This window comes from Drosophila mojavensis, unplaced genomic scaffold (assembly GCF_018153725.1).
Source record: "Drosophila mojavensis isolate 15081-1352.22 unplaced genomic scaffold, ASM1815372v1 contig_80, whole genome shotgun sequence".
NCBI classification, from domain to species: Eukaryota; Metazoa; Arthropoda; class Insecta; order Diptera; family Drosophilidae; genus Drosophila; species Drosophila mojavensis.
This window is the reverse complement of record NW_025318906.1, coordinates 8,250,309-8,278,188: the sequence shown is the minus strand read 5'-3', so window position 1 is coordinate 8,278,188 and position 27,880 is coordinate 8,250,309. Positions and strand designations below refer to the sequence as shown.

The 27,880-nt window shown below is 36.6% G+C and overlaps 1 protein-coding gene across 2 annotated transcripts in view; it reads right to left on the bottom strand.

Annotated features, from left to right (window-relative positions):
- LOC6579100 (rap guanine nucleotide exchange factor 4) overlaps window positions 1-26,238 on the bottom strand; it is a 66,294-nt gene extending 40,056 nt beyond the window's left edge. The window contains exons 1-4 of one of the 2 annotated variants that reach the window (XM_015163480.3): window positions 25,871-26,238; window positions 23,299-23,851; window positions 16,259-16,401; window positions 16,068-16,162 (exon numbers count right to left, since the gene is read on the bottom strand). In XM_015163480.3, coding sequence (XP_015018966.1) covers window positions 16,068-16,162; window positions 16,259-16,401; window positions 23,299-23,333 — 273 coding nt within the window. In that variant the 5' untranslated portion in view covers window positions 23,334-23,851; window positions 25,871-26,238. Of the gene's footprint in view, window positions 1-7,510; window positions 8,403-16,067; window positions 16,163-16,258; window positions 16,402-23,298; window positions 23,852-25,870 lie in introns of those variants that run through there. The other variant, XM_032729547.2, reaches the window with a different exon arrangement.
- Between the last annotated feature and the right edge of the window lie 1,642 nt (window positions 26,239-27,880).

The following is a 27,880-nucleotide window of genomic DNA, read 5'->3' as shown; positions in this document are numbered from 1 at the left end:
CAGCAGAAAGAAAAGTTGACCACAATTGTGCGAGCAGGACGCTAAATACTCTAACATAGATTTTTTAATTTAAATATTTTATTTTAATTTAATTAACTTTTTAAATTTTTTGAAATATTTTATGCATCTAAGTAAACCTAAAAAAAAATAAAAAACAAATAAAATAAAAAAAAAATTTGTCATATGTATTTATAAAAAAAATAAATAAATAAATAAATGAGAATGATATATGAAAAAAAAATTTAGTTTATAATTATTTATTTTAAAATAAATTAAAGGCATATTTTAGAGAACAAATTTACCAAAAGTCAAATAACATATTTATTTAAATATGTAAAAATATGTACATTCATCAGTCGATTTTATATTATATAAAATCTGAACAATACTAACACTTGCTCAAATCAAATACCTTTATAAGGCTCTGAACAACAGAGACGGAAATTAATTTCTCATATAATACATTTATTTTTCCAAGGCAGAGTGCTACAATTTCGTCAAGCAACATTAACCCTTTGTTAGTGCAGAAGCCACTCCCGCTCAAATGCCAGGAAAATAAACATAATATTTATTATTTGGACTAAGAATTTGTGGTAAGGCTGGCTTTTTGGTTGGCAAAAGCTTATAAGGCACGATTCAACACATGTTATGCCCGCCTCCTGCTGCTGCTCCACCTATTGATGGCTCCTGCTGCCCTGCCTCCTGCCCGCTTCCCCTCTCTGCCCGCTCAATCGCCTGCTGCGTCTGCTTGGCTGCATAACTCAACGCGTTTATTTTCGTTAACTGAAATTTGATTAGGCCACGTTGTGCCGCATCGGGCGCATAAACATGTGTGCCATAGGCATAAAAAACCCAAACATATATCTAACCAAAATCAACACACACACACAGAGAGAGAGCTCTGGTCTCTGGTCAGAAAATCTATTTGTTTTGACTGTGCCTGGAGCGAACGCGCTCCTCAATTCGTTATCAATGCTTCAATGGCAGCTGCAATTTTATTTATGTTGGACGCAGAGCAAAAATGCAAATCAAATTACTTTTGCTTGGAATATTAAAAGGTTTCATCCATTTACAAAAATAATTCAATATTTGATTGAAGCCTTTTAAAAAATTATGAATATTTAGTTGAAGTGAAGATTGGATTAAGCTTGTCATTTGACTAAGATTAGTAAAAGAATGACTTGAATATACCCTCATTAAAATGATCTCATTGCTTACGCTTGCTGAATTTTAAAATCAATTTTTTTTTTTTTTTAAATTAATATTCAATCATAATAGTTAATAAAAATTTGTTGAGCGAATTGAACGATCCCAGTTGAGTCTCTTGGAATTTTTAAAGACTTAAAGACATTTTAATTAATGTAATTTTGTAGTTTTATGGTTTTTGACTTGCTGTGCTTAAAATAGTAATTAATAAACTTCCTGTTGAAGTTTTTTATTGATATGAAAAAAGTTATGAGCGAAACGCACATAGAAGATATTTCTGAAGCCAAAAACTCTTGTCTATATATTTACCTATCTCTTACTGATTGTCGCAAAAAGCGCTTCAATAACTTTTATGAAAACACTTTTGTTGTCACTTTTGCTCCCATCTTTTTGTATATATAGAAATTTGATAAATTTTTTTTTACTTTTGCAATTGGCTTGAGAGCAAACCTTTTGAAGTTTTTAGCTGCCAGAGTAGCTCGCTTGGCTGCCGCTTTCTGACTTTTGGCCCCCCAAAATGCAAATGCAAAGCGTGAGGGAGCGGTAGAGTGGGAGGAAGAGCGAGTTAGCTTAGAGTAAAGAAAATAAAACTTTTTTCTGTGCTGCCTGGCAAATAACAAACATTGTTTAAATCAATTCAGCATACGCAACGCAACTGAACTCAATTTTTATTTGATAAATTCTTTGTGTGCTCGTTTGCTTCTTTTTATACTCATTCACGAAAGTGAATCAGTATATTGGTTTTGTGCAATGTCCGTCTTGCTGTCCGTCCGTCTGTCCGTCTGTCCGTCTGTCCGTCCGTCCGTCTGTCCGTCTGTCCGTCTGTCCGTATGAACGCAATCTATTTCGGCGCTATTGAAGCTAGAGACTTGAAATTTGGAACACATACTCGGGTATATCTCCGATTTATAAAGTGTTAAAATTTTCCCGATCCGCCCACTAGGGGCGTGGCAAATCGGAAAATGCATTTTCCGATATACCAGAAATCATGTTTGTTGAAGAGCTAGAATGCTGAAATTTGATATGTAGGTCCGCGTTGACCACCTAAGATCACGAGCTATGGCGGATATATGTCCGCCTATTGGGGGCGTGGCAAATCGGATAAAACTGTATCTCCTAAAGTTGTAAACCTAGAATGCTGAAATTTTGCACTGCAGCTAATGGTATGATTCTATAAAGTCTGAAGATAAATTATAAGTCTACGCGCATTGGGGGCGTGGCAAATCGGACCTGAAGATATAGTGATTTTTTAAATTCTCCTATATTTTGGACACTATTGATGGCAGAGACCTCAAATTTTGTATATATACTGGGACTGATCACCCAAGACCAAAAAGTTTTGTCGGATATATGTCCGCCCACAGGGGGCGTGGCAAACCGCAAAAGTTTATATCTCCTAAAGTATAATAGCTAGAAGCTTCAAATTTGGATAGTTGAGTTACTGGTAGCCTCCTCTATCGATTCTTCAAAAATAATTTGTACGCCTCTTAAGGGGCGTGGCATATCGAAAAATACCCTGCAATTTTCACATTTTTTGAGGGTAAGCATTCAAACTTTGCAGTTAGGGTACCGTTATCTCTTTCTAAAAACTGACCAAAAATGAGGTGTATACGCCCAGTTGGGGCGTGGCAAATCGGAAAAACCTGTATATTCTACAGTATTAGAGCGAAACTTAACTACTAAATTGTTGATGGGATGTGAATGAGTATTCCGCAGTCGGTAACGCCCGACTGCAACGTTCTTACTTGTTTTTTTTTAATTTTTTGCTGCTGCAAGCTAACAAATTTAAAATTCTTCAATTGTGCAAATATTGATTTTGCTTGTTTGGAAAGTTTGTTTGATTTTTTTTCGCTTTGCCGTTGCTGCTGGAAAATTGCTTTTCTAATTTGCGGCAAGCGAAAGGAAAAGTTGTGCGTGTTAGCGCATTTGCCAAAACAAATTGCAGTCGCATGGCGAACGGCACTGAACTTGACAAATGTCTGGGGCAAGGCTGATCAGAGCAGTCACATGTATCTAATGCGAGCCGCGACATTCAACGCCTCCACTTGTCGCGTCATGTTGCATATTATTACTCAATTTGATACAGCTCAAGTGGGTAGCTTAACTATGCTGAATGGGTTGAATAAAACAGAAGATTGTGGACAAGATCGTCTCAAGTGACATATTTGATGGAGAATCTTAATTTGTGGCTGTTCGTTTTATGAGTTTCTCGAGTGTTAGTTTTCTATTTATATATAACTATATAATCACTTGAGACGTTCATTTTTTATTTCTTTGCCTCTTCGAGCATCGTTTCCTCAATTACCTGTTTATTAAAATCTGTCTGTTTTACCAGAGTCTCTGAGCTCTCCATCTTCCTCGTATTCACTGTTTTCTTCTCTGTCTCTACTCTGTTTTTCTCACTGTCTCTATCTGTGCACTATTTTAAAATAATTCCTTCTCACTCTACGTCACTTTCACTCCGTTAATCTCCCCCTTCCACGCCTTCTTTTTCTATCTATCTCTCCCTCTCTCTTTATCTCTCTTTCTCTCTCTCTCTCTCTCTCTCTCTCTCCCTCTCTCTCTTACTGTGTTTCGCTCTCTGGCCTTCTTCTTTCTCTCCCTCTAGCTCATTTCACTCTCTGCATCTTTACTTTGATCTCCCTCTTTCTCTACAATGCTTTCGTGTCTATTACGAACATCGCCTTTCTATTCAATTCACATAGGCATTTGGATCTATAAATTCAACTCTCATACGAAATATTTATTCCAGCAATAAGAGTATTCAATCTTCGCCTATTGTCACTCGTCTGGTATTTATGGTAATTGACATCAAATGCTGGCATTAAGCTTATTGGCATGGAAAACGGCCAGAGTCGCATTTATAAATGTTTTCATACGTTGATTGTTGTTGTTTGTAGGCCTTAAATACACACACACACACACAGGCGGCAAACATATGTATTGTATGTGTATATATATATATATATACATGCATACGTAATCAAAATGATGGCAAAAATTTTATATTTGCATGTGTGTGTGTGTAGGCGGCTTTTCACATTTGTTTGTGTGGATTTTGGGCACGTTTTGAATTTGAACGTGCGTAAATTTACGAGCAACACGTTTCATATAATATATAATTCCAAAAACCCGCACGCGTCCCCCGCATGGCTTTTATATTCCATTTCACTGGGCTCTAATATGTTGTGTGGCAAAAAAAAAAAAAAATATATATATATATATTTAAATATATAATTTATATAATATATATGTCTAAGGCCTTTAGTAGCGCCTCGATGTGCGACTATATTTAGCACCTTATCAGCTCATAACAAACATTTGCGCCTACATGAAACATATATTTATAGATATAGATTTGTATACCCATATTAATAATGTTGTTATAGCGCATGTGATGCTCTGTTATCTAATTTTCGTTATGCGGATGTTATTCATGGAGCACACAGTCTGCAGTTGCTAGGCTTTTAGCACATTTGATGCGACTTATCTATAATTAATACAACATTGAAAATTTCGGCTAAAGCCGCTGCTGATAAGCTACACAAATAATTGTCTTGTGCACTGATTGGAAGCATATACAAATTTGTTTACATATTTCTAGTCAAATATTTTGCAGTTGACATGTCATTTACTTAAAGTATAAATTAGATTAGTGGAATAAATAATTTATATGAAATATATTAGCAAAAGTGCCCTAAAACATAAGAAATGTATATATATATATATATTTTCATAAATTTTCTGCCACTGGAATTAAGTACAAAATATATTTTTAATTTATAAAATTAAATATTTAAAATATGGAAAAATAATAATTAATCATTTCTGGAAAACTTCTTCAATAGAAAAAAATATTGTATTATTTTCACACATAATTCAAAAAAATGTTTTAAAATATTATGTCATAAATACTTTTAAATGCCAAGCAGAATTTTTGGCCTATTGCTTTATATATACAAAACTATTAGCTAATTAAAATAGTCAAGCTGACTTCCAAATTCACAGTTCCACTTTCGAATTTCATTTCGTCTTGAATTTTGTGCGTAACTTTTGAAAAAGTTTTTTTTCTATGCTAATTGCTTAAATTAATTTCCGAGTTTTTTCACTTGTAAAGTATAAAAATAAAATGAACAAAAAAATATATATAATGCAATTGGAACTTTTTGTCAGCAATTAGCAAAGTTTAAATTGCAAAAAGAAAGAGCTGGAAAAGGTAGATGAAAAGAGAAAGAGAGAGAGAGCGAGAGCGAGAGAGGTAGACAGGTAGTCACAGGTGTTAAGCCAAAATGAATGAAAAGCATAAATGCCTTAAAGTTTGTATTATGTTTTGTTATTCTTTTGGACGGGTTTTCCCGGAACGCCTGAGCATGTGCGTGAAAATGAAAGCCAAATGGAAATGTTAGTTTTCCGGCAGCGAGCAGCTTTCAGATGTTGAGAATCAAATTAATAAAGATAAAAGTATATAAACACACACGCTGGCCCGTCTTTATGTTGCTCTTCTTTTTTTCTTTCTTTCTTGTTTGCCAGATAAATAATGATAATAAAAAATAATAAAAGAAATGTTGTTATTTTGATAAGCGCGGCATGAGCACGGCTATGCAGACACCTAGCCACAAGCTGTGTGTGGGGCGTGTGGCATTTTTATTGCAGCACGCCCACGCACACACATGGAGAGAGAGGGAGAGGGAGCGAGAGGGAAGATACTTGCTAGCTGTAACACGCTCTCATGCATATAGCCTATTAAAGATTATTAAAAGCGCCTTGATCTCAGCTGGTGTTATTCATGGCGCTGTCTGCCGCACTGCGGCCAACTCTTTGCCGCACACGCTCAAACTTATTGATCCATAAAAAATATAAACCATAAGCATTATTAGTATTTGATGTGCCCCAGAGAGCAGCAGCAGGCAGAGCAGCAGCAGCAGCAGCCGAGCAGCAGCAGCCACTCAGCGCAGCTTATGCTTCTGGGCGTATATGCAACGCGTTGCACTTTAACCTTTGCCAAGGTTGTTGCAACAACTTGCGGCGCATTACATTCGCTAAGTAAGCTCACAGCCAGCATTTTTCTTTTCCCCTTTTCATTTAATTGGTTTATCATTAATTTTCATTAAGTGAAACGCACATAAATCTAAATGTTTCGATTGCCTTCGACCGCCAATTAGCTAATGATTATCCATATACATATATCTTCATAGTGCCAACTGCATTTTCATCTCGGACTGTCACTGATAGAGCAATTTATCTTGTTGGCTACGCCGTGTGCGCTCAGCTATGTAAATATTTATCGAGTGGTTGGCATTTCGTTTAGCAACCCAAATATAACCATCCATCATCATCCATAGTCATAGAGCAAACAGTAAACGCCTTTTCGTTGCCTCATCTAAACCCTTTGGGCACAAAGCGCAAGAAACAAGAAAATGTGCAAAGTAGGCAGAATGTGACCCAATCGAACTTAATTATAGCTGGAATTCCGCTCTTTAACTTTCCTTTTTCATGCACACTTTGCTTTGCGTTCGAGCGGCAAAAAGTTGGCTCAGAGAATAATATATATATATATATTTTTTTTTTTTTGCTTATGGGTATGATGAGCTACTAATTGGCAAAGGCAACATTTCAGGGGCTTTCATATACAAGAAGGTCATGAAAAACTGCTGCTTATGGCAGTGCTTATTTCATGAGTTAAAAAATTATTTTATAAAAAATTGAATATAAAAATCATAATATTTTCTCTAATTTCTAGCATCTCCAGGGCATCTGCCGTCGTACACACCCCATGACCTCTAAGCTGACTTCATTTCGATTTATTTAGATTTCATGCAATAAACATGACAGTCGATTCATTTGTTAACATAAAAATTATGCAAATCCCAATGAATTCGACTTTCTGTTAATGCGATCACAAAAATTTTTGGAACATAATTATTTATGTTTATGCACAGCTAAACTGTCGGTGAGAGTATTTGCATGTTTATATAATATTTTTGAAAGTTTTTTTTCTCTTTTTTAATGTTATTACAAAGTTTTATGTGATTTTGTTGTTGCTGTCATTACTCACTTAGCCGGAAGTGCTGAGCGAATTCTTCTGCTGCCCACTGTGAAGCCAGCAAATGCTGTACTTGAATTGCCAACAAGTTCTCGAACAGCCCACTGTCAAAATCTTGTTATCATCTACATATATAGAGTCAAGCGAGAGAGACCATATAAAGCGCCTCTACAGTTTTATCTCCAGCAATTGGCATTTGTTTAATTTTACAGCTGTTTGTGGCATGAAAATATCTGATTGTAAAATAAACAAGATACGAACCTAGAAAATTCCTTTGAATGCTCAATGCAATGCAAATTATCCACTGAGTTTGTGCAGCTGTCTTGATTTAATTTTAATTTTTATTTTTTTGATATTGTTGCAATTTCTAGTATTATTATTTGTAATTTATTTATTTTTTTTTTTTTAATTTCGTTAACCTTCGTTGCACTTGCATTTGGGTTGAATACACATGAATGGATATATTATTGCGTATTTTCAGATATACAAATTGTGTATTCATTTAGGTCATAATTTATTAAATTGCACTTTGTTATTGTTGTTGTTATTGTTGCTGTTGCAGTTGCATAAACAATTGCAAAAGTTGCACTCGAAAAATTTTGATTGTGATTTTTTTTTTTTGTGTTTACACTTGTTTTTCGTTGCTTTTACCTGGTACAGGTATTTTAGCTTGCCATAATAATAACTTAACAACTTTATTTCGTATTTCTGTGTAGTTTCGTTTCCTACTTTTTGCAATATAAATATAAATATTTACACACGCATTTGGAACGCCCGCGCATAGTCTCAACGAGCGGCGCCCACGTCGAGGATGGAAATGAAAGACGACAACAAAGCGGAACGAACAGACGCATCAGCTTGGATAGTCTTGGTTGACCGTAAAGCGCGATAAGATATGGAGTGCAGAGCAGTCAATAATAATATAAAATATATATGGTATCTTAGCCGAATACCGATACCGATACCGATGCCGATACTGTTGCCTGAAAGCCAACGTACTTTCAGGTACGTGCGGAAAAGCTGATCGCGCCGGCGCCCAGACTCCAACCGCAGACTCAAACTCGAACGCAAACTCGAACTGAATTCAACTTTTCGAACCGACAGCGGCGACTCGTCGAGCGAGTTGTGTGTGCGCTGTTGGAGTGTTCAGCACGTATTAATTTCTGTAGCGGCAGCGAATGTATCCAAAAGATACATTCGGTCGCGCACAAGCGCATACACGTCTGCCCCCTGCCCCTGCCCCTGCCCCTGCCCCTGCCACACAGCCATAGATACTTTTGTTGTTGTCTTTGTTTTGTATGTGGGCTACTTCGTTCGACGATCGCTTTGAGATTAGCGGCCCAACTTGTTTGACACAAACTGAACACACAAAACGTGCGCATATTGCTCTGATTTACATTTACATTTACATTTCCGAGGGATGTTACCATAAGCCATATACCATATGCCCATGCCCATGCCTATGCGTATATATATACCTATCTCTATATTTATATATGTGTCGTCCTCTGTACATGCGTCCATAAAGTCACTTTTAATGAGAAGCGACAAATTGTTGTTATTGCTGTCTCAAGTGGCGCGCAGCTTCAGCATTTCTCAAGCTGTGTGCTCTGAGTCAAGCACTAGTCAGAAGTGTGCATAAGCTCTGCAATTCGCCAGGTTTGAGTGACACGAGCTGAAAGTGCGCTAATAGCTATATATATTTGAAAGTATTTAGAGTGTAAAAAATTGATAATAATATAAAGTATTAATCATTATCTCTCTCTCTCTCTCTCTCTCTCTCTCTTTCTCTCTCAGAACTCAAAATAAATAAATTAAAAAATAAAAAAAAAATAAAAAAAAAATCACGAAATTTTAATAAAGCAAAATGGCATAATTAAAATATTATTTATATCAAAATTTATTTTACTTTTGAGACATTCAAGTAAATAACAAGTGAAAATATCAAAAGTGGCTTTGGATTTAAATTAAAATTAATTAATTTCAGCTGGATTACAAGCTACACTAAATTCATTAATTGAATTGAAATTTAGCTGGATTAAGCGTATTCAGCTGCTTCAAGCTCTTTAGAGGTTTTTAAAAGATGACTTCAATTTGAGTTAAAAAATATATTTTAGATTTATTATTCTCAAAGCCAGCTTTACTTAGCTCTGGCAATAAATATTTTGTTTTATTTATTAAATTATTATTTTTTTGTTTTTTGCTTAATTTTAAATCCAAAGAAATTTTCCTAAAATGAATTTAATTTTATTAAACATAAGACGCTAATCTGCTCAATTTCAACTGTTCCTTCTTTAAAACTGAAACATTTATGCCCTATTTCCCCAATTTCCTTTAAATTCACTGTTTTATCTACCTTCGTTCTATATTCCATTTGCCTCAATTTTCAGCTCCTGTCATTCGAGCATAAACAAGTCAATATGTATTTTGTCTACTGTTAGTTTGGCTGTCTCTTTGATTGTCTTTGATTGCGTCTGACAAGTTCATCAGCTGGCTGTCCCTCCGTCTGTCTATCCCTATCTCTAGCTGTCTGTCTGGCTGAGAGTATTTGCCTAGCTATTAATTACCAGTTAGTTAGTTAGTTGGTGTGCAAATGTGTGTTTAATTAAAGCACAAATGATTGGATTGTCCAAAAGGAAATTGCCAGCTTCTGATCGCTAACGAACTGATTGACGCCGGACGATAGACGATAGATGATTGACGATTGACGATTGACGATTGTGTTACCTGTAAATACCAATGATATATATCTTCCGAGTTTGATTTGCCGCTTTACAGGTTTACCCAATATGCAAATGCTTGGGTCATAAAACCGGCCAACTTTGGCTAGGCAGCCAGCCGTCCGCAGCGCAACACTTATTAACTAATTAAAGAACTGGCCAAATGGGGCCAGACAGAATGCTGTTCTTTGGCTTAAAGAGGTTAAAGTTGCTCAGGCGGCTCTTTGTTTTCTTCTTTTATATATCTCTTTTTTTTTTTTACCAAATGTGGAATGCTTCCGGCTTTAGTGTGAGAGACGGAAATTGTACTCGCCGAAAGCTGCAATATTTAAATGGGGTTTATTTTGTTGGCCAGCCGAGAAATTTCATACCATACTGGCTGCTGGCCGGCATTGCTGTGGCTATTGAACTGTTGCTGACAGTTCTATATATATGTAGATGTATATTGATTCATAGAGCTATAAATTTCTTTTACTACTTTCACTATAGAAAGAAAAAGCCCCGCTTGAGTCGCCGCCCACGTTTAAATGGAATTTGAACTTGAATTTCAGCTATGCAACTCGTGCTGGGTGGCCATCAGAGTTTCGATTAAGGCAAGCTGAGCTGGCCTAATGATTGTCTAATTATATGTGGGTTAACAACATTTTTACTTAATAAGTCTATATACACACTCATATATAATTAGCTATATATGTATTTTCATTAGTTTTGACGAGTTTAGGAAAAGCACATCGCAGAGCGCAGCTAATTTGATGGCCAGGCGCGCCGCCAACTATAATTATAACATAATTTTAATTGGTGTCGGCGTCAACACAGCCAGAGCCACTAAGATTAATTGTGTAATTCCAGACGAACTTGGCCGAGCTACTGCTGCTGTTGTTGCTGCTGGCAGCAATCTCAAAGATATACTTCGGTTGAAGGGCGCGCACGCTGGCTGCAGCGGATGGCCATTGCACTCGCATATTATGTAATTATAACTGTTTACAGGTGTATGCTGTCTATACGTGTGTGTGGGAGAGAATTTATGTATGTGTGTGTATTTGTGTGTGCGTGCTGCTGCTGTAATAAGTCTTAAATTCCTAGTCAAAAGTGAAACATTTATAAATGCACTGCAATTTGTATCTGTTCCACAGCTGGGAAGCTGCTGCTGCTGCTGTTGTTGTTGTTATATTGCTCTTGCTATTGTTGTTGTTGTTGTTGTTGATGCTGTTGTTGCTGCTGCTGGTGTTATTGTTGCTGTTCTGTTTCTGTTGTTATTTCTGTTGCTGATGCTAATATTGTATTTGCTGTTGCTGTTGTTATTCCTCATGTTCTTACGGCTGCTCCCAGTGTTGTTGTTGCAGATGGTTCTGCTGCTGATGTTGGTGTTGCTCTTGTTGAAAATGCTGCTGTTGCTGCTGTTGCTGATATTGCTGTTGCTGTTGTTGCTGTTACTATGGCTGTTGCTGCAGCTGTTGCTGTTGCTGTTGTTCCTGTTGTTGCTGTTGCTGCTGCTGTTGCTGTCGCTGGTGTTGATTCTGCTGCTGTTGCAGCTACTACTCCTGCTGCTGATGCTGTTTCTGCTGCTGTACCTGCTGCTGTTGCTGCTATTGCTGCTGTTGCTACTGCTGCTGTTGCTGTTAATGTTGCTGCTGCTGTTTCTGCTGCTGTTGCTGCTATAGATGTTGTGTCTGCTGCTATTGCTGCTGCTGCTGATTTTGCTGTTGCTGTTGATGTTGCTGCTGCTGTTGCTGCTGCTGTTGCTGATGCTCTTGCTGCTATAGCTGTTGTTGCTGCTGCTGTTATTGCTGCTGCTGTTGCCGCTGTTTCTATTGCTGCTGCTACTGCTATTGACGTTGCTGCTGTTGCTGCTGCTGCTGTTATTGCTGCTGCCATTGCTGCTGCTACTATTGCTGCTAATTTTTCTCGCATTTCATTAGATCGCTAAATTAGCAATGCTATGACGTGAGCTCATATCATTAGGCAGGTAGCCACACTCCGCTCCCCTTCTGCACAAACTGTGTCACGTGAGCTGCTGTCGCTGCCGCCGCTGCTGCTGCATGGAAATCCGGTTGAGCGGAACTCGCACCAAATGGTCGCCTCTAGTCTCACATACATTTTTTCCCATCTCTCTCGCTCTCGCTCTCGCTCTCTCTCTCTCTATCTGCCCCTCTCTCTTTGCCTTAATTTGTCTATTTTTTGTGATGCTGAATTCCAATGCCTTCGCAGTAGCACTTGAAATTAATTGTGTAGCTATTGATAGGGCCTCGACGCTCTCGGCTTCCCCCTTTGTTTGTCTGTTTGTGTGTGATATTTTTTGGCTTTTCCCTGGCTGTTAAATTTAGCTCTTCTTGTGCTTGTCGCTGCTGTTGATTTTTTTCCCGTTGCTCTTCGAATGTGAACGGAAAATTGGGTTTTGCGTGCCGCACGCCACACGCCACTCGCGTTGCCATCCACAAAAAAAAAACAGAAACAACAACAACAAAAACTTCATCAACTTTAACGCGCGCTGCTCATTCATTAAATTTACCTTCTTTCGACTGCTACGGCAACATTTTTTGCTCAGCTGCATCAAGTGTCAAATACAGTTGCTTTTTCTGCCGGCTGGCCCGAGAGATGGCCTAGAGCCAAGTAAATATGCATAATTTATGGGCCTGTAATTGCGAGCGTTCGCCCCGTGGCAAAAATGCTTCTAATGCTTCTGCCTAAATAAATCAAGTGAAAAATTATGCAAAATTCGCCAGCAACAGAAATGGGTCATAAAATTAACGCTTTAAGGACACTGATTGAGTTTTATTTTTAGCAGCTCAACAGACATCAAAGTCGTGAAAGGAAATTGAGAAGCTGATATAAAAAGTAGCTAATTTCTGATAGCTTATAATTTTCTATATTTTCTTGTTAAGTTACATTTTGTGATAGTTCAAGTTACTTGGTAATTAGCTATAATTAATTAACTATTCAAATGTTATGCATTAAAATGCCAAAGTTTCTACTTAAAGTTGACGCTAAAGTTTCAGCTCTTTTTTGCTACTTTTTCAGAACAATTTTTCGCTGAAGATTTCAGAGTTTAAAGCTCTAAATTATGCAGCAGCTTTAGCTATATTTTAAACAAAATTTATACATTTATACATTTCGTATAAATAAGCATCAAAATACGAGCTCAAGCTGTACAAGGTAATACTCTTTTGCTGACCCAATAAGAGTCGTAGAAAAAGAAATGGCCATAAACCAAAAAGGGTTCAAAGTATTACGTTGCCGCTGGTTTCATTTTGAAGCTAGAGCCGTGCCATTAGGCAGGCCTTATCACATCATTCAAAGGGGCGGCTTGGCTTTGCTGGCAGTGATTCCAGCTGAAGCTCTAATTGTGAATGACTCCATGCAGCATCCTCGAGCTCTTTGAAAGCGTGCGTGGGTTGGTTTCTCATATATAAAGGACTTGACTTTTCAGCGGAAATACTCAGCGCGTGTTTACGAGAGCTAATTGAAAAGTGCTAGATAACTTATTAGCCAGGTTGGAAGTGAAGGGAGTAACAGCTGTTGTAGTAACATGTTTGATTAAAGTTGATCAAATATTAAATATTGCTGAAAATTTGTACTCATAAATCATATCGATTGTATAAAAAACTGTAGAGCTATGTACATATAATTATCAGAAATCATATCACAGTCCTCATTATTTCCATATAAAAATTCAACTTGCTAAAAGAATTAAAATACTTGATTATCAAATCTAAATATAGATGGCAAAAATATTGAATATTAAATTGTTATCGATAGCTTAGGCTCAAGTATGGATATCGGAAGAGGAATAACTCTTCCAGAGCTACTACATATAAGAATTCTCCTAATTAAAATCCAGCTTTAAGTTTATAAAACATCATTATAAATCATTTATCAATGTGTCTGGTATATGTATAAGAGTCAAGCTCTATATATTATATTCACGACTACATTTTATCGATTTCCCCTGTCAATATATTTCAATATCAGTATAAGTCAATATATCTACCGAAAGTAGTACCCTTACCCACATTAAATTTCCCTCTTTTTTCACACATAAATTCCACTTAAAATAGTTTCTGATTTAAGCTCAGCAGACAGCGCGCTTGACACTTTTTAAGTAATTTATAAAATGTGCTCAACTATTTTTATAAAATGTCATTAAAATGCTAAAATGCTTAGGCAGCTCTCAAGAGCGTGGCCATAAATGAGAATTTATTTAAAAATTAGTTTGAGCAAACTTTCGGACCGATGTCAACCGCAGCGCTGATTAGTTTTACAGCTCGTGTTACAGCCAGCGAGCGTCCTTCATGGACCACTTGCACACATAATACTCAAATTTCTATGGCACACGTACACACCCACACACACACACACACGTGTACTTGCATACATATGTCAGTTAGCTTGGCCATGCGCCCATTTCAATTAGCCGACACCTTTTTGGAGTGGACATGCATGGAACCTAAATGAACTCGACCATGTACTCGAGCAGGTCCACTGACAGAGCGAGATAGAGATAGAGCAAGAGAGAGCGAGAGAACGGCATCGAAAGCCTGCAAATACGACGGGCCAATATCCGTGCGGAAATTAATGTCCTGTGGCCAGCACAATAGTATAAAAAAACAAGTAAGAAAGCTCTAGTCGAGACTGCTCGACTACGAGATCCCCTGAACCCTTGGAGCAATAGATATTTCAATACTTTTTCGCGACTTTCAGCTTACACAAGAAACACGCACACACACACACACACACACGTACGCACACACAGGTATACATACACACACACGCATACAGACACACATACACACACACACTCATACAGACACAAACTCATACACACACACACATACACACACACATACACAAACACATACACAAACACATACACATACAAGCAACCACGCATAAACACGCATGGGCTGCAGTGTGCGCTTACTATGAGAACTTAATTGTTTAATAACTTTTTTTATAGACGTACGATCTTCATGAAACTTTTAGATTATGATTATAACATGAATATGCACGTAATTGCCAAAGCACAAGTCTCTAGTATTTGAAATACGCTTTTTACAAAAGTGAGGGTGAGGGGGTGAATTTAGAGGTGGGGGGTAAATTTTAACAAAAACCGAAATTGTATAAATTGCATATAAGCATACATTAAAAATTTGGAGACTCTAGCAATAAAGGTGTAAAAGATATAATTTTATAACTGGGTTTCGATAAGGTTTTTTATCGATAAAAAAGATCGAGATGAGTTATCGATTTTTAATGATAAACTTGATATGCGCGCTGTAATTACGGACATTTTAAAAAAAATTTGAAGTCTCTAGCTCTTATATCTTCTGAAATCGACGCGTTCATACATACGGACAGACGGACAGACGGACAGACGGACAGACAGACGGACAGGGCCAAATCAACTCAGCTCGTCACCCTGATCAAGAATATATATACTTTGTGGGGTCTGCCACGCCTCCTTCTCCCTGTTACATACATTTCAACAAAACCATTATACCCTGATTTCCCATTGAAAATGGGTTCAGGGTATAAAAAAAAAAAAGCAGCAAAAAAAAAAAAAAAAACATAATATCAATGTGCAAAAAAAAAATGCTGGCAAAAATAGAGGCGAAGCAACTGAATGCACAATGGCGCTGTCAGCAGTTTCGTAGCAGATAAAAGACCAGCCACGGGCACATAAGCCACAATCCGAAGCCGAGAGCCCACACAGCGCCGCCCGTAACCACATAACCCATTTGGCAATCGAATCGACATATTGAGCATGCCCAGACCCAGACCCAGACCCAACTCAGACCCCGGATTCAGGCTGAAGCCTCAGCCGCAGTCGATGCCTCATCGCTGTTAGTTTATTCATGCATAACCATTTTTTTTCGCTTTTTTATTCCTTCTTTCCCCTTTGCTATCCTGGCGATATAATCGCCATCAATTATATTGTTCAAACCGTGCATTGTTTTCGCATGACATGACAGTCATGGTGCTTGACAATAGCTGACATGTACATATACCTATACAAATATATATATCGTATGTGTGTATATATTTATATGTATGTCTCTATTTGTGCTGCATGCATGCAATATTGATGTGAGTGCACTCACCTTTCCATCGGCATCGGAATGAGCGTGATAGCGCACCTCCAATGAGCCGCCGAGGACCGCATACCAAAAGCGTCCTTGTTCGCCAGCGCGAAAAACTAAAGAAGAAGAAGCAATTGTTATTAAAAAAGAAGAGAAGTGAACTAACTCATTTAATATGTTGTGCACATAATTAATGCTTAAATTTCACTTACGTGTGACGCCCTTCTCCAAGTCCTCGTAGAAGCCGCACATGGCCAACTGCTGCAAGGCTGACCCTGGCAGGCGACATAGCGGCTCCACGCGTCGCAAGCGACAGGATATTAGTTCCACATCACGTAGGTTGCGATCACAAGGACTGCAATAAAGAAAATGAAAATAAAAAAATAAAATAACTTCCAGCAAATAGCACGCAGTGTCAACACAAAACAAATTAAACTCAACTTCAAAAAACAATAAAAATTAAGTTGCTCTTTATATATTTTGGTGCGCTTTTATAGACCACTTACTCAATAAGCAATAACTGAAAAACAATCAATTTTCCTTAATCCACTAGTTAAGTCATTCTATTGGCCATTTAGCTCTAGCTAGAATATGGCCAATATGTTCGTTTATTTATTTTGCCAACAAATATTCACTTAATTCGCTCAGTAAAAGGAAATGACAATAATGAATAGTAGTGAATAGTAATGAATAGCAATATGAATAGCTTAGAGCTAATGATTTATCAACTAGGAAGCATAAAGCTTTAAATCATATTTATTACAGATGATGCTTGGAAAGGTTTGTTATCAAGAGATAAATTGAAAATATTTATTGAAAATGTCAAATGAAAATAATCTCAATAATATTCTCAAAATTTTTATACGTTATCATATAAATTTATTTATTTATTAGAGATTAGCATTGAATAAAAATAAAATTAAAGCTTAAAGCAGCATATATAACTTAAGTATAATATTATTTTTAATATTTTTTAAGATTTAGTAATAATTGTGTACACCATCTTCTTTATGTAATACATAATAATAAGAAGTCGTTTTCTTATCATTGTTATTCTTATTTATTTATTTTTTTATTTTATCTGATTTTATTTAATTTTTTAATTTTATTTAATTTTTCTTATTAATGTTAATCTTATTTATTTATTTTATCTATTTTTTTATTATTTTTATTTAATTTTATTTTTCTTATTATTGTTATTCTTATTTATTTAATTTTATTTTATTTATTATATTTTATTTTTCCCAGCACCTTAAGCTCTTTTTTACTCCCATTAAATCCTTAAAATATTTGGTTATTTTGACATTTTTTGCATCATTTATCAAAAGGATTTTATTATTATTTCTTTCCGTTCTATTATGTCTAAGCGCCTGTCAAAACCCCTTTTAAATAGTTTTGAAGTGATTATTCATTTACAAGCCCTCTCTCTCTCTCTCACTCATTCTTTATCTTTCCCATTCATCCTAATTATAAAAGTCTTTGTAAGTTCTTCCGAGAAAATAAAAATACTTTCTCGAGTGATTGGAGGAAGAGCTCAAAGTAAATGGCGCAACTAGATCAATCACAGCAGCAGCCGCCGCAGCCACCGCAGCCGCATCAGCATCTCTCTGTGGTCGAACAATAGATCCTAATAAAGTGCGCAAAAATATATATATATATATATCCAACATAAAAAGAGCTCCAAGCCCAGAAGGAATGCGAATGAGTTTGAGTATTTTGCAGTTTTTAAATGACTGCCATTCAAAGAGCTGTTGTTATATTTGTTTTATGTTTTATAGCTGCAAAGGCGAACAGACAAGGCCAGAGAAATAAAAAAAAAGATAAAGAAAAAAATGAAAGAATGCCATGAAATGGAAATGCAAATACAAATGGAAAAGGAAAAACGCAAAGTATAAAAAAATTTATATACAACAATGCTGAAATTAAAAAATTTGAATGCTCCTTGGACATGGCTGGAGCTCGAATTAAATATGCAAATAAAGCATTCGCAATTCGGTTCGTTTTCGGTAATATTCTTATTTGTATATCGAAATGAAAATGCATAAGTAAACACTTAAGGAAGGGGCTGCCGAGCGGTCAGCTAACCGGAAACGGATGTTCTGGCTGAGAAAAGCAGCCAGAGAAGAAGAAGAAGTGAAAGTCAACAACTAATTGCCCAGCGTTCAACTTTAGATAAGTTTCTCTTTGGTTGGCCTCTTAAGGAGTGGCCTTAGCTCGTGTCGGCTGCTGCATGGATTCATCTATAAAAACTTCAGACTGGACACTTGGTCCACTGAGAGCTGGCAGCTGTGAGCCTGCTCGACACTGACCTCAAGTAGCACGTAAGAGGTTCTTAAATTGTCAGAGCAACAGCTACAACAGCAGAACATAAGGCTACAAAATTTGTAGGCGATCTATTTTGGGAATTTGTTGTTTATTGTATTATTTATGGCTAGCTCAGGAGAGGCTTTTAAGGCTTTTCAGATATATTAAACCTTTTGCTTTACTTAAAAGCTTTGGACGAATTTGAAAGGCTCTTTGTGCAACTTATTTGAGAGTTGCTTTTAAAGCGTTAGATTGATATATGTAAAATCACTGTTTAACATTGAAAAGCTTTTTCTTATAATTCTTGAAGACTTGTTTTTAAAAAGCTCTAGATGACAGTTGATCGAGATTTTTAAGGTCATTTTAAGCATCAGACTAACTTAAGAGTTCTGCTATTTGACAATTTTTTTGTTGAGATGTTTTTTACCTTTTGAGATATCATTTGTTGTTTAAAAATATAATTTCTCAATTTTTTATTTTAATATAACAATTTTTATAATATATAGATTTAAAAGGCTTTTAAGAAATTTATATATATATATTTTTTTTGCCATTTATATTTTATATTATATTTATTTATATATTATATTTACCATTTACAATTATTAAATTTATTCTTTTCTATACATATTTATTTTATATGAAATATATAATATATATTTGACTTTTTTTTTTTTAATTAAAACAAAAATTCTTTTTCTGTATTATTATATATTTAAGACAATATGTCATATGGTAACAAAAACAAAATCCCATTTTGATTGGCCAAGTTTAGTGTCTTTTAAAAATAATATTAAAATATTAAGCACATGCCAACAGCTTTAAAAGCGCACTAAACTCTCTCATAAAATTTAAAGCTCGCCTCGCCACCGAAATCTTCAGCTTCTCTGACTAAATAAAGTTTCCTGTTGTTCTCGGCATGAAATTTAATTTAAAATTGAAGTGCTGCTTCTGGCTAATGTTATTCAAGCTCATTCTTTTGCTTGTGCCTGTTTGCTTTATAAAGCTCAGCTGCAGTGCAGCTGAAAATGGCAAATACGTGTGTGTGTGTGTGTGTGAGTGTGTGTATGTGTGTGGCTGGCAAATGAACAAACACGGCTGTGCGGCATAGACAGTCTAACTTGAATTCGTTGTGTTTTTTGGTTAATTAAAAATGCCATCAAATAGGCAGATGCAAGAACCGAAAGCAAATTTTCGCTCTAAATCAAAATCAACAAAGCTGCTGGCTGTTAGTTAGTGTGCCCCAGCTGTGCGTGTGTGTGTGTGTAGGTGTGTGTGTGTGTATGGCTGGCGCTGAGCAACTTTGCCGCTGTTGAAGGTGAGCTGTTGCTGCTGCCGCAGCCGCAGCCGTAGCCGTAGCCGTGTTGGAGCTGGAGTTTGTCTTTGGCCGCACTCATACATAATTTATAGGCCATGTTGTGTATGGGCCCTCAGCGACTGGGCGTTGCCAGTTGTTGCTGTCGTTAACCAAACAGCGGCACGGCTAAGTGCCATGTCTGCCACATGCATATATATATATATATATATATAGTACACACACACACATTTAAATATATATAGGAGCAGCCTGCTTAATAGGGAATTCGGGTACCGGAAGCGTCTCGCTCGCCCCGGCTTGTTGTTTATTATAATAGCATTTTGTGGTTTCTGTCGAATGCAAAGCGGCCTCTGTTTTTATTTTATAATTGTCCTGTGTAAGTCGACAGGCAACAGCAACAGCTGAAAAACAGCCTAAAGTAATAATTTAAATATTTAATGTGCTTGAAGCTCTTTGTGTAGTCGCACACGTGTCGTATGATAAATATGTGGCAACAACACGTATACGCCACGTAACACTTGAAGATAGAGCCAACTGCATCATCAATATCAATTGCCAGTTAACTTGCCTGGCTGCCTGGCTGGCTGTCTGTCTGGCTGGCTGTCCTGCCACACGAGCTGGCTAAACTGCTCTGATCGCCTCTGATAAGCCGCATTACCGCATTACGAGCCAAAGATTTGAGACTGCGTGACTTTCGAGCTGTTGCCATTAATTTTGGCCCCAAATTAAATCATTTATTCTGTGGCGGTGCGCGTATTTTCGGCACTCTGACATTGGTTTATGGCCAATCGTTACTTGGCCAAAATGCAAATTCACGGACTTGTCGGAAGAAGAATGCATTACATTTCGCTTGTAATGCCAATGGCAGCAAAACATGTTAATTGTACCCTGTATTAAGTCAGGTGCTTTGGATGGGTTTGCTGTGCTCAGTGAAATTTCAGGGGGAGTAGAAGTGATATGTAACGGATTTACATATCTGTTTGAGATTTGGGTATTTATGTTGCGGTGAGGTGTAACATAAAAATTATATATTATGTGTAGACTCTAGAATCTGGAAGCTTTACACTTCCCTATATAGCCTGTACAAAGTATCTTGAGTGGAACAAATAACTCAAAAAGCTTTTTTGTATAAATATTGAACCGAAAATCCTTTCACTTTCTTAGTAACATATTTTATGCAAAAATTCAAAGAGGAATATACATATATGATAAGCTCATTATATAGTGTCTATCAGTCGAGCATTGAGTTCTGATGTCTAAAGCTCCTTATACAAACTCCTTTAGCTAGAAACCTTTACCTTTTTTAATATGCAGAGCGTGGAAAGTAATCCTCTCTTTCTCTCTCTCACACACACTCTCTCTCTCTCTCGCTTTTGGAGTTAGTTACATAAAATAACGAGATTTACCCTAGGATGATTACATTTCCCTCACTATAAGTCACATATTTTAGCACACAAATGCTTAAAGCCCTTTACAGAGTATCTGCCAATCGTTTCAATATACGTTTCTTAGCCCAATAAAAAACAACTGTTAAAACAAATATAATTGTCAAAAGTTTCTCTATCTCAGAAATTTAGATTATTAAAGTTTCAACCGGCAACTTTTCACAGCTGCCCGCAGGGCATCCTTCAGCCGATCAGTGGCCGCGCTTTAACTCTTTGACCCGCCACTTGCAGCTGGCTTTTGGCCAGCAAGTACGCACAGCGTACTTATTGTTTCAGTTAGCGTGCAAATAAAAAATGCAACAAAGAAAGAGCTAAACAAATGCGGGAAACGCAAATATTTGCAACACACACAAAAACCGTCGCAAAATCACACAGCAAACAGTTTGATGTACGTGACTGTGTGCGTGTTGGCTTAAAGCCCTTTTTGCCCTCGACCTTTTTCGCTAGCTAACACACATATAGAGCCAGTCAGCTAGCTGACCCTGTTCTATGTTGGATTTCTGGCAAGTTGCTATGCTGTTCATTTAAGCCGCCAGCGGGCAAGTGCTGATTGATTGTGTGCGCCAGTATGTGTGCGTGGGCGTGGCTGGCCTGTAACTGTAACCGCCCTTGATATAGCATTTAGATTGTAACAATTTTTCGGTACATGCAGCTGAAACCCAAGCAGCAGCTGCCGCACGAAATAATCGAGCCGAAACGTTTTGCCACTTGGGCTAATGATGCTTTCTATTCTGCAGAGTGCCATGAAAAGTGGATTCTCATATATACAGATGTATATATGTATGTGTGTGTGTGTGTGTGTATAAATTTTGCTACTTTAGTTTGGTCTTGTAATGAGCACAATTTGCGCTTGAATGCGGCCCTTGAAAGCCGAAGCCAAACGCCGCCCATCGCCAATTCGTCAGCTCACAAATTTTTGCTACTCCAGTGCGCTAATCAAGTGGAAAGGGGCCGCCTGGCTGGTCCTGGCCCGAGGACACTTAGTTGGGTGGCTAAGCGGCAGCACTTTGGACAACAAGTGAGCAGCAGCAGGGGTAGCAGCCGCAGCAGGAGTCGCAGCAGCTTTGTAATTGCATTTGGACAAGAATTGTGCTTAAAAAGCGATTGTAATTTAATAAAGCGTATAATTTGTAGCCAGCCGTGTCCAGCATTTGGATTTGGATTTGGATTTGGATCTGAGTGGATGTGCCCGAGTGCTGTTGGCCAGCTGTTGCCATTTGACAGATGAATGTCGGGCATGATATAAACATTTGAAATCCAACATACACGACATTTGTTCGTCTGCTGCTGTTGCTTAAATAATGATGGAGCAGCATGTCGCCTGCCAGGGCTAACAGCCAAAAAGTTCTCCCAGCTGACAAATTGGAAATGTTCGCCTCGTGAGCGCATGAATTTTAAATTTTAATTCAATTAATTTCACTCGAGCTTGAAATATGATTGTGCATCTCGCATTATTTATTTCATAGTCGCATTTTACGCTCGGCTACAGTCTTAATGTAACTTTGTGAAGTACTTTGGTGCTTCAGAAAATGCGAAAGATAACAAAGTATATTGTGCTTTTTATTTTTTGTCTATTTAATTTTTTATTTACTTTTTTTGTTTAATGCTACAAGGAGCAGCTGAGATATTGTCAGAACTAATTTAAGTTCATATAATTTGTTGGCTGTCAGAGAACTAAAAAATAATAAATGAAATGATCTTGCTTGAAGTCCTTTGTTCCTTTGGCTTCTAACTTTGTTGTCTAGAATTAATTCTTTCTAACAATTAAATAAATAAATAAAATAAATAAATGAAATGAATTGTTAATGAACTACATTACATTGAACTCTATTACAATTTCGGTGCAAACTTTTTCTAATGCGCCTTTCTAAGTGATTCTCATATGAAATAATAATGAATAATATTAAAGGTGAATTTTATTATATTATCAATGCAAGCTTTTTATAAAGCAGTTCATTTTTTTTAATGCAAAATAAACTAAAATAAATAAATAATAATAAAACAAAAAATAGCTCAGATATTTATTAGTTATTATTTATTATAATTCAAATTTAATCCAAAATCTTTTTTAAATTTAACTAAATCTATTCTAAATAATTTCTGCAAACTTAGTTATATATAAAATCAAGCTTAATTATATTTTAAATATTCTTTTAATTATAATAAAATTAATTATGCCACATACCGTTTGTCCATAGCTGTTATCCATTCCATCGCCATTATGCACAAATTTATTTATTTAAAATTTTTTTTACCAATTTTTTTTATTTATTTATAATTTTGATTTTTTGTTAAACTTTTATGATTTTTGTGGGAAAACTCGAACTCAACTTAAAGCCACAATTTATTTTTCTATTTGCTTAACACAAGTGTCGAGGTCCGAAAATATTTGAGCTGTTAAATTGCCGACGTCGTCGTTGTTGTTGTTGTTGTTATGAAATAAATGTTGCATTTCAAAGCAGAAAAGAGAAAAGAAAATGCCGCGAAAAGCTGTGGCCCAGCCGAAAGCTGATTGTAAACACTTTGCACTCAACGCGGATTTCAATTTATAATTCCTCTTCAATGTGCCCAGACAATAAAACGAAACGAAAAGTATTTTGGGAATAAACACGAGGAAAAAGCACAATTGAATTTTAATTTGAATTTCTATTGTGTTTTATATGCTGATTTGGCCTGGACATGACTTCGACTTCGATTTCGACCTCGATTTCGATTTCGACAATTGTCGCACGCATCAGCTGTAAATAGAATTTAGTTGAAGGTTTATTAGTTAACAGTTGTGAAACAGCAGCGAAAACTGTTCTCTGAAAATATATCTACGAATAATACGAAGAAAGTAGAGAACTTATTGCAGGGACTTAAGGGACTCAAGCCACTGGCTCAACTGTAAATGTATTTTCATGTTTGCTTAGTTGGCAGCAAATGGAAGCCAAAGTAATGCGCATTGTTATTGTTGTGCAGACTTTACAGGATTCAAAACTAAAAGGGGTCCCACACATGTGTGCTCGAGTGTGTGTGTGTGTGTGTGTGTGTGTGTGTGAATATTTGCTAATGTGCCTTGTTGCCCACTGTTGACAGCTGCCCAGCAGGCTTAATGCATGTTGGCCCTAAACAAAGCAAATTTCTTTACAGCACATTTGCAACTGTTTTTATGTGTGTGTGTGTGTGAGTATGAATGCATGTTATCAACGTTATATGCATAGCCATAGAACTTTTCGAAAGGAAAAAAAGAAAACAAAAAAACTGTAATAAAAGGTGCTGACGCATGACGTGCGATTGCACATTGCGTATACTTGATATTGCGTATTAAAACACATTGCTTTTGGTATCTGTGCAGTTACGAATCGATTGACAACTAGCTCCGTCACAGCTGAGTCCGCAGGCAACGATTTGCTATTCTAATAGATATCTTTCTAGTAGTCGTATCAATCGGTTATTGAAACCTTATATGAGTTTTGAGTTCAGAGACGTAAAGTAGAAGCTTCAAATTAGTAAGCTTCTACATTATATATCGTAGATAATATCGATATATCTGGGTCAAATATTAGCTTAGCACAGTAGAAGATTACACCTTATATAATAAAAGCTGAGGCTAATTCGTACATTCTAAATGTTTTTAATGATTATTGCTTCTAACAATTTTAGCTAATTAGCTCACATGTTTTCCATCAACTTCTTGCAATACCTTCAATAATTGTCGCCAAAACTCGTTTCCTCTTATAATAGTCGATAATTTGATTCATTTAGTGCACACATTATTTTCACTCGTTAAACGAATGCCGGGAAAATCCAATTCGTACCACGTTTAACGCTAATCTATTTTCCAATCATTAAATGACAATGCAATGCGCCGTTGTGTATGCTACAAAAAATGTAACTTCGTAATTGGTTTGAGTTGTGTTCGCATCACATGACAAAGAAGTGACATACATATATAAATATAAAGCTAACTATCTATCTATAGTATATCGCTTTTCTATTTTATGTAATTTTTATCGCTGTGTGCGCAACTAAAACACCTTATCAATGGCCCGCTTTGTCTAGATAACAACTGATAAGGCGCTTATCAAACACAACGGCTCGTAACGGAAACAACAATGGCTGACGCGCGGTTGAAGGATTTGTTTTGGGCCATTTTTTGTGTGCCATTCGTCAGCGAGAAGAAACGCAATTAGTGCGTGGGCGGCAAATGTTCAAATATAACTTGCACTTCATGTGGTTTCATTTCTTCATGGTTTTTCTTTATTTTTCTCTCTTTTCTTTTCTGTGGCTGACTTCAAAGTTTGTGTAATTAAACTCTAAAGTGGGGAAGTGTAGACAGTCTTGAAAGTAATTGAACTGCCAACAGAATCAAGCGAGGCACAAGTGTTAAATGTGGCTGTGCTTAAATGCGGTTCAGGAATTGCCTGGAGGCAAAAGTGAAGAGAATGATCGAAAGTCTTGAGTCTTGAGTCTTAAGCTTAAGATTGAGTGTAAGGCGATGAAATAAAAATCTGATGAGTTTACGGAAGTTTTAAAGATAAATCATAAATAAATATATAATAAAAATGGCTTTAAAAGAACTAAAGAAGTACTTTCAGAAATGCTACATAAGATCAAATCAAAATAGTTTCTAAAAATGCCTAATAAAATACTAAAAAAATAACAGAAAATACTGATTAAAAAATTTAAAGAATTGGATAGCTTCTAAAAATACTAAATAAAAAAAATTATAAATGCTTGTTAGTCTTAATCCTTATACATTTTAAAATCTTTACCGTTATTCCATTCTCTTATCAGCCCGTATAAGCCACGTTCTTTGCATACGTTCGTTGTCTGCGAGAGCTAACGACTAACTGAACTTTTGGGACCAAAGCAATTCGTAATCAGGAAACTCAACACACGTTTCGCATTTTATTAGGAATATTTATGAAATTATAGAAATTCTTAAATGGAATATTTAGCATTTTCTTGGGAAATCGCGTTTTTTAAATTCAATTTTATATTTTTTGGAAAATTTGCAACTTTTTGTAATCATTTGGAATATTTTGGTATATTTTATTTCAGAAACTTTTTTGTATTGAGCTTTTGCGGTTCAAGCGTCGAGCGCTCGCACGTCCGTCACGTTCCTTAGTCGCGTCGCAACTGTTTTGGTCGAGTGCTCGCGAGTGAGCCGAGCAGCTTGCGCTGAATTCACCTCAGTTTCGGTTGGCCGTGGTGAATTAGTGGGCAGCAACTGTGACCAGGCATCCTGCGCCTAACAGGTGAGTTTTGCCACTGCTGACAGCTGAGGGGCACTCTGTAGAGTGAGGAGGACTTTGTTAAGAAGGGGGGAACTGGGATGGTTTGTCTTGTTTTGGGTGGTGAAAATTACTCATCGCGACGACTGCTGCGGTGCGCATTTTGGTCGCGTTGCTTCTTAATTTTTTTTTTGCTTTTGACTGTCATTCTGGGTGTGCGTGTGTGTGTTTGTGTGCGTGTGTGTGGGTGCCTGTTATTTTGGCGCGTTTTTAGCAACAAGTTTGGCAGTTGCACAGTGGCTCGAAATGTATATAACTGGCTGGATAAACTAAAAACTACATAAACTTTTTAAAATTGATTAAAAATGTAAATATATTTATATTATAATATGTACATTAATGCATTTATTGAAACTTTAAATATTTATTAATAACAAATTTATTTATAAATATTAATATTATAAATGAAAAAATTTTAATAAATAAGGTTTAAATATTCAACTTATTTATTTTTATAATTTAATTGAAATTAAATTGTCAAAATTTAATAAAAAATAATATTTGGGAAATAAAATATAGCGCTTATAAACCAATATATTTTTAATTTGATTAATTTTAAATATACACAAAAAACTAATACATTTATTTATTTATATCATTTTGTATTTTTATTTTTATTTTTCTCTTAATATTTGGTGTAATTTTTTTTCAACAAATTTCTTAGTTTAATATTTGTATTTTTGGTAACAGAATCTTTGGCAACATATTGCTGCAACAAGCTCTCTGCTTTCACAGCCCCCTTCCAATGCCCCTCTCTCTCTCTCTCTCTCCCTCTCACTCACAGCTCGCGCTGCCCAACCATCGTGCTCAGCAACAAACTGTTGAGCGCTCATTTGGTGAGTCGACGCAGTGGCGCCACACTTCAACAGTTGCTTGTCCGCTGGCCCCAACCAACTGAGGCCACCCACTGACCCACTGCGCTGCCCAGCCCGCCTCCCACTCCACTTATCGGCTGCTGCCAGTCAGCGTGAGTTGCACATCAAATCGAATCGCGCCATGAAACAATCAAAATGTCAATTAAAATATGCAACAACAGCAAACGCAACTGCAACGAAAAATATAGCGTTGCCTTCACGATTTTCTGATTCAGATCCATTAGGCCGCGCGCTCTTAAGAGTCCTCGCCGGACTCAGGTGCGTGTGGCCAAAGGTGCGAAATAAAAATGTAAAGTTTGTTTTGTATAAGTGTCTGTGTGTGTGTGTGTGTGTGTGTGTGTCTGTGTTTGTCGCTGTGCCACATTCTGCGCGCCTGCGGCTGCTGCTGCAACAATATTTGTGGCACTCACGAGTGCCTTTATTTCCGCATGAATCATTTGCCACGGTGCGTATAAATTCTTTGTTTTTACCATTTTATTTTGCTGCCATTGTTGTTGCCTTTGTTGTCTTTGGTACTTCACACTTGTAGGCCGCATTCACGCTGCGTCCTGCGTGTCCTGTAGCATTTTTTTTTATGAGCTGCTGCCATCATCGCCTGCCTGCCTAATGGGCT